This window comes from Gekko japonicus, unplaced genomic scaffold, assembly GCF_001447785.1.
Source record: "Gekko japonicus isolate JY-2015 unplaced genomic scaffold, Gekko_japonicus_V1.1 scaffold252, whole genome shotgun sequence".
Lineage (NCBI taxonomy): Eukaryota > Metazoa > Chordata > Lepidosauria > Squamata > Gekkonidae > Gekko > Gekko japonicus.
Genome location: NW_015163612.1, coordinates 1122338 through 1129503, shown reverse-complemented (window position 1 = coordinate 1129503; position 7166 = coordinate 1122338). Strand labels below are relative to the sequence as shown.

General features: G+C 41.3%; 1 protein-coding gene across 1 annotated transcript; it reads left to right on the top strand.

Moving 5' to 3' along the window:
* The first annotated feature begins 328 nt into the window (after positions 1–328).
* Positions 329–3672, top strand: PKIB (protein kinase (cAMP-dependent, catalytic) inhibitor beta). Its single transcript, XM_015407348.1, has 2 exons — positions 329–501; positions 1644–3672. Exons 1-2 carry the CDS (start codon positions 351–353, stop codon positions 1727–1729), a joined length of 237 nt encoding a protein of 78 aa, XP_015262834.1. The 5' UTR covers positions 329–350; the 3' UTR covers positions 1730–3672.
* The last annotated feature ends 3494 nt before the right edge of the window (positions 3673–7166 follow it).

Below are 7166 nucleotides of genomic sequence, written 5' to 3'. Positions count from 1 at the left end.
TGACTTTCTTTGGGCTGTTAATTAATGTTGTGACTTTTCTATTATGCTTTGTATGTTTGGTGGTCAAAATACAAAGGGGAAGTGAAGAAAGACAAGTGAAATAGATTCTTGGGATAAAGTTTCAGCATTGGTGTATTGAGGCCTCTGACATTTACTGAGGAAGAACTGGTTAATCACTTCCACAGCCAGCTGACATTTCAGTGCACAAAAGACAAGCTACCTTTTTCTGTTAAATAACAGGATTACTTCATGTCCTGACACCAGACTGCAGAAACAGAGGAACTTAAAAAAAACCAAAAAAAACCCTGTGTGCTTTTTGGCAGATGTTGCTATGAGGAAAGAAGTCAGAAATGACTGATGTGGAGCCTGTGGTCACAGATTTTGCAGCATCGGGAAGAGCAGGCCGCCGAAATGCCTTACCAGACATCCTGGGTTCTTCTGCTGCGGGAGCTGGCACATCTGAACTGCCACTTAAATTAGCTGAACTGTCCATGTCAGAAGGTAATGCCTTCCCATTCTTGAGAAGCAGGGAGTTACCCTTCTTGATTGCTGAGATTTTATTCCTTCTTAGTGACTGTGCCACTGATATGAAGCCTGCGAGCCAATTTATGATTATGTGGAATGGCTGCCTAATTCATATTTCTTTGTTATTTATCATCAAGATTTTTACCCCACCTTTCTGCCCCCAGGGGACTACCAAGGTGGCTAATAAAACATACAAATGAAAATATCTTTAAAGTCATTAAAACCAACACACAAATGCATCATGAAAACAAGTTAAAACCAAAGCTTGAAGTAAGTACAAAAGATAAAAACAGCTTTAAACACTGAGGAGGAAGGAGGGATCATATATCTACAGTCCATATATCTCCAAAAAGGTATTGTATCATTTACAGTGCCATCCTAAGAAGACTTCATTGGACTTCGAAGTGGTGACTCTGTTTAGATTTGCACTGTTACACATTTAATTATTTACTTAAGATGCATTTCTCCTCCACAAGCAGTCTCAAAGCAGCTAACACAAGGTTAAAGCCATAGCAATTATTTAAAAATCTAAATAATTGAAAACTACCTTGTTTCCCCGAAAATAAGACCTACCCAAAAAATAAGCCCTAGCAGGATTTCTATGCATTTGTGGTATAAGCCCTAGTGTGTCTTCTTGAGAAAAAAGAAATATAAGACAGTGTCTTATTTTCGGGGAAACACGGTAGAACACAAACGTTTTACAGTCATGCAGTCTGTCATGATGCTCCACATAAAATTATACATCAATTAAAAAGACCTCTTGAAAAGTTTATCCTTACATAATTTCCTGAATGTTAACGAAGTGAGTGCCTTTCTGGCTAAGTCAGGGAGGCTTTCCCACCAATGTGGGCACTGCCACAGAGGGGCCAAGGAAGTCCACACCAGCCTACATGAAGGCACAGTAAGTAGTGTTTGGTCAGAGGAATACAACTCCTGCACTGGAACATAACCGAGAGAGGTGGCCCTGCAGGGAAACTAACATTATCTGAACTTTATTATGTGTCTTCCCAGATTATCTGAATTCTGTAGTTATATACCCATACTGTTGATCTGAATATTATGACCCAGCTATTCCATGCACATCTAATATGTTCTTTCTCATATGCACATCTCTTCAGATGAAGGAGCTGAAGGTGGAGAACCGTCATGCTCTGACACTGCAATGGAAAATCAAGAAGCAGAAGGAAAAAGCATGGATTCCTGATGTCTAAGGATGCCTTGGCTTGTGATGATCACCATCTGATTTTGTTTTCAATCTGTACTGGACTCTGAATGACTCAATATTGTTAGCTGGGTGATAATAGAAGCTGCTTAAGGGGTTTATGATGTTACCCAATCCATCACATAGCAACGTACCTGTGTGCAAATTGCTGCCCATGACAATCTGGAGAATATCTGTTAAGGTTTTAGAATTGTTTTCTGTCCATCATATTCTTTTTGATGGTGTAAATAAATAAGCACAACCCAACAAAAATACCTACTTGGACCTTTACAGACGATAGCTAAAAATGGAATTTAAAACATTATTAAACCCAATCCAGAGCCAATATCCAAAATGCATGTACACTGTGCTGCAGCTGAATAGTGTATTCATAAACCATGGGAGAAATCAACTCCAGTCTTAAAGAGGCACCCTAGAATGAAGTAAAGATTTTTAGAAGGGCAAACGGTTACGGAATGGTAGGACACTGTCTGGTATTGTTCACCACTTGCTTGTAGAGTTTCATGGGAACTCCTCTGCTTCAGTGGCACAGTGGCCAGGAGAATGCCAATCAGTAAACCTCCCAGTACTCCAGAATAGGATGCAATGCGCTGGATCATAGCGGTCCACTCTGCTGTGGCTGGACGCTTACCTCTTGAACTTTCTGCTAACACCACAGACTCTTCCACCAGTGGAGGAGACTCTTGCACTAGCGGGCCGTTCTTTGCACCAGCGGAATGTGCCAGCAGAGAAGACTTTTAGGATCGAGCCCAACATTTGAAGATACTGGAAGGATGTCATAGGCAGAATCTTGTGGGTTTCCACGACTCTCATGTTAACCACATTCCACACGGAAATCACAATGGTGACAGATGTGCTTGCTGAGGGGGGAATCTCTTCCTAGCAAGAGAATTTTGCACATTGTGAGCTGTTAAAATGTGATGTCCCGAAACAGGAGAAAGACCTCTGGATTCTCCATAGCAACTGCACCTTTATTATGCTATTGGCTGGAAAGGCCCTTCTTATTGATTGATTGTTTTTTTTAAAAAAATAACCTCTTTATCTATCCCCCTCCCCAGACCTCAAAGGTTGTTCCCACAGAATCTGGAGCACACTGTATTTGTGCCAGGCCAGGCTGTTTGATCTTTAAAGGAAATGGAATGTCATCTGTCTATAACCTCATGAAGACCTTCTAAGGCTTGAACTCTCACTAGAGAGGCACAAGGGCACAGAGAAAAATGAAAAATGCTCTTTCCTCATCCTTTCAAAATATCAGGATGCACTGAGATCACATAGGAGTATGGAATCCCTTTGACTGGACTGCCCCTCTCTCATATTTGACCTCTTCTGGGCCAAACTGTATGTTATATAGGACAGCCATGATTAATCTCCCAACTTTTGTTTTTTTACTGAGTTGAAACAGGATGGAGGGAGAAGAGATGCAGTAGAGGAAGCCAGAATTTAGCCGCCCCCTTGTGCTGTTTTATTGATGAAAATGCCCCCCAAATGCTGTTTACACCATAAAGGGGGTTATTTTCCCCCCTTGGGGTTAAAAAAAAAAAAAGCCAGAGGGTATTTTGCTAGAAAAAATGGTAAAGGAGGAAGATTTAGACATATCATCTTCTCCTCCCTCCAAACACCAATGCTTTTGTGTAATTCAGCCCTAAGTGATCTTGGCGTTTTGTTTGTCCATAAGTTTTTAACATACTCTTGTGGCATCTGTAAATTATTTTAAATTGGGTTTATTTTGGCATGAAAAATGAAAATCTGTTATCATCTCTTTTGCTCAGTTGTGTCTTTCATCACTCATCTCTTCACAAGGCCCCAGAACACAAGCTTTTCATCTGAGTTAGGAATGTGGAATTACTGATTCATGACTGGTTCTGTTACAATCATTGTAATGAAATCATTTCCTTCGTTGTAGATTTTGCCTGTACCAAAGGATTGATCCGTGTTTTATAATAAAGGTTGTATTATTTAAAGTACACTGCACGTATTATTTTCACCATCTGCTTTATACAGTCATTCCATGAGGCAACCGTACCAGGAACAAAATATATTGGATGGGGCACAATGACTATTTTTACCAGTGGTTTTACTCCCAGCTATAAAGCTGGTAAATAGGACAGGCTGTACCAGGGGAGGCCACTAGATGGCGTGTGTGAGCAGTATATGCAGCTGGTGCATCGTGCATCGTATCCTTCTCTGCCCAGTGCTGATCAAAAGGCAAGTTCAGCCACTGCTAGCACAAACCTACTTACTGGTTCTGTAGCAATTATCTGTTATAATGAGTGGGCTTGAAAATGAAGACAGGGAAGCAGAATTTTCCTTATGACAGCCCTGGTCTGTTCCCCAGCTGCACATTGCCTCTCCAGATATCAAGTTTGCACCATGCAACCCCAGCCTACCTCCAGCTCTATCCTGTGGGAAGGGGCCTTTCTTTCTTCTCTGTCACTGCCCAGCAATGCTTGAGGAATGGATTCTGCCCCCAACATGCACCACCACTGGGGATGGAAACTATGTGCCCGTGTGCCATTAGAACTGCTGTGGTCAAACTGTGTATCCGTTCAGTTTGCCTGGCTGCCCCTGTTAACATCCTTTCCAAAATCTACTGCAAACAACAGGTCACATTTCACACTAAGAAATTCAAGCCAAACCCTTGCCAGCTCATAGCAGTCATTGGACAAAAACTGGAATCATCATTTCCTTGTCTCCACGGTATGCTTGTGTCATATCAACTCAGTTAATTGAAGGAGGGGGGAATTGAGACCATATATTGCTCATTACAGCCACTAGGTGGCACTCTGCACCCATTTGAAGTGAATTATTCTGAGCCTCAAGGCCTGGCAGACTGTAGAGCTCTTGCTCTTGAAAGGAATGGGGCTGAATTCAACAGCTGAACTTTGAGACTCTGAATCTGCACTGGAGCTACATGTGTGAACACTCTATAGCTGCTACATTCCCTCTCTGCACCACACAGAGGCTCATACAAACATAACAATACTGTATGTTTACTGACATATGGTAAGACACTTCCCAGTTTTGCATTGTGTATCAGCAAGGAGACTGAAGGTGCTTGGTAGTGAATCTCTGCCTTCTGAAACCTGAAAAGTCAGTTTAAACTCAACAAGCTATACTGGAGTGTTTAGGAGACACTGAAACCAAAACCTCTCATCTGAAAGATTCTAAGACTCTGAAAAGTTTAAAACTCTCAGTTGCTCGAAACATATGAACTGTAGTTTACAAACATATTACATTACCTCAGAGTTACTGATTTACCTCAGACATTTTACCCCTTATTTCATCTGACCTTTTCCCCTCTATGGTGAATAAAATATTTTGTTTATTTTTGAATGTTATAAAACCTTGTGTGCCATTTCATAAGTTAAGAGGATGAGGTTGTCATAACAGCATAAACATGTTCTAAATAAATAAAGGTTTCATAGCACAGCCACTGCATGGTGTCACATTTAAGACTGAAGAACTGAGAATAAATGTTAACCCTAAACCTCCTTTTGAAGTATGTTGACTATAAGATATAACATACCAATACAGGGAAATGTTTGTCATAGTTCACTGACTATACATTATATCAATTGCTTGCTTTTGAGACAGATTGAACCTCAAAGCGGCTCTCTCTATATAAATTAAAGCTAGTGGCTGTGATGCACTATTCCGTTTCTTCTGCTCAATAAAAGAAGTGTCATCAAACATTGTGGCATCTGTTGGGGCCAGCATTAACAGTTAGGTGAGAATGTTCTTTGGTGAAGTTGGTGGTGTGGGGGACTGCCCCCTATGTTAGTCCTCTACTGCCATCTGTGCCTTTCAGCTGTTGGTAGTATGTCTCTACTAGTAGCCTGGCCTTATGGTGACCCTGCCCTATGACAAAGGTTTTCCTCCTACAAATGTGTCTCAGTGAAAATAAACTGGGCAGCACAGATGACCTACCTTGGGAGAGATCCTGTAGCTCTTAAAAACTGGCCCAGCACTGAGAAACTGCTAGTGCCATCCTATGCAGTCTTACTCCAGTCTATGTGCATTGAAACCAATGAGTTCAGAGTGGACTAATTCTGCAAAGGATTGCACTCTCAGTTGCCAGCGAAAGAGAAGACCGTGGGAGTTTTCTGTCAATGAATGAGTTTCATCTCACTCCATTAAGGATTTCTTCTGATATAACCAAACATTTCAGAGACAGAATAGGCTTGGGGAAAAGGGGAATGCTTGTTCTACTGAAAATATTATTTTATCGAGACCTTTTGGGTCAGTAGGGATTCTTTTGGTTAGGGCTTCTGGCTGTAAAGTAATTTCTGTTCTGCATCATGGAAACATCTCAAGGTTTTAAATCTTTTCCCACTTTAACCTTCAATATCCAAGCTATTGTAATAGTTGCTGGGTATACAGCATGCCAGCTCTCAAATTGCCACAAAATGCATGTGTCATTCAAAGATATTACGCGAAAGGGAAAATCTCCCTAAAGACACTTTCTCATATCTGATGCATTTCTTCTTCCCTGACCTTTGCAGTGATGTGTAGAGAAATTGGTTCTAACATTTTATCCCCTATATTTTTCTTTTTAAAAGTATGCTTCGTTGTCTAACTGATCCATAGGTCCAATTCTATCAGAGTTTGTTTGACAGATGAATTCTGATGTGGCACAGAATACCCCGAGTTATGCATAGCCCTTCTAATCGCTCAAGAGTAAAGGATTACTGTGGCATAGGCTTCCTTCGACTAGAGCCCACTTCATCAGGTATATACTCAAATGACAGACATGAACATGTTTATTTGTTTATTGCCATCAAGTCGCTCCCAGTTTATGGCAACCCTGTAGGGTTTCCAAGGCAAGAGATATTCAGAGGTTTGTGATTGCCTGCCCTCCGCATAGCAACCCTGTTATTCCTTGGAGGTCTCCCATCCAAATACTCTCCAGGGCTGACCCTGCTTAGCTTCTAAGGTCTGACAAGACTGAGCTAGCCGGGGCTGCCCAGGTCAAGGCAAACATGTTTATAGAGGGGAAAATGTGAACAGTGAGGCTGCAATCTCAAAAGGTGAACAAAGTCTAGAAAGCTGATTGCCACAATAAATCTGTTAGCCAATAGGGCACCACAAATCTTCTTTATGGTTTTCTGCCACAGATGAAGTGGCTGCCCTGCTGGATCTGATTCTAGTGATTTGGTGAAGGGTGGAGGAGTGTTAATTGTGCAGTTAGTTGCACAATTAATAGAGTTGCTGTTTCTTCTGGCTTTGCCATCTCATTGAATAATCCCAGCAACAGATATCCAATGAGGACAAAATAACTGTCACCTCTGTTTACAATTGTAAGGACAGTATGTAAATGGATTAAGATAGCCAGTAAGACCCACATTCGCTGTGATGATATGTTGGCATAACTCAAAGATATGCTAGTTTAACTGGAGATATGCCAACAGTACTCTGGTGT

What these genes read in the sequence shown, in the direction of transcription:
- PKIB (XM_015407348.1), top strand. Translation starts at nt 351, where the DNA reads ATGACTGATGTGGAGCCTGTGGTCACAGATTTTGCAGCATCGGGAAGA. An exon ending in TGAACTGTCCATGTCAGAAG is followed by an intron (nt 502 to 1,643) that starts GTAATGCCTTCC and finishes ACATCTCTTCAG; the next exon opens with ATGAAGGAGCTGAAGGTGGA.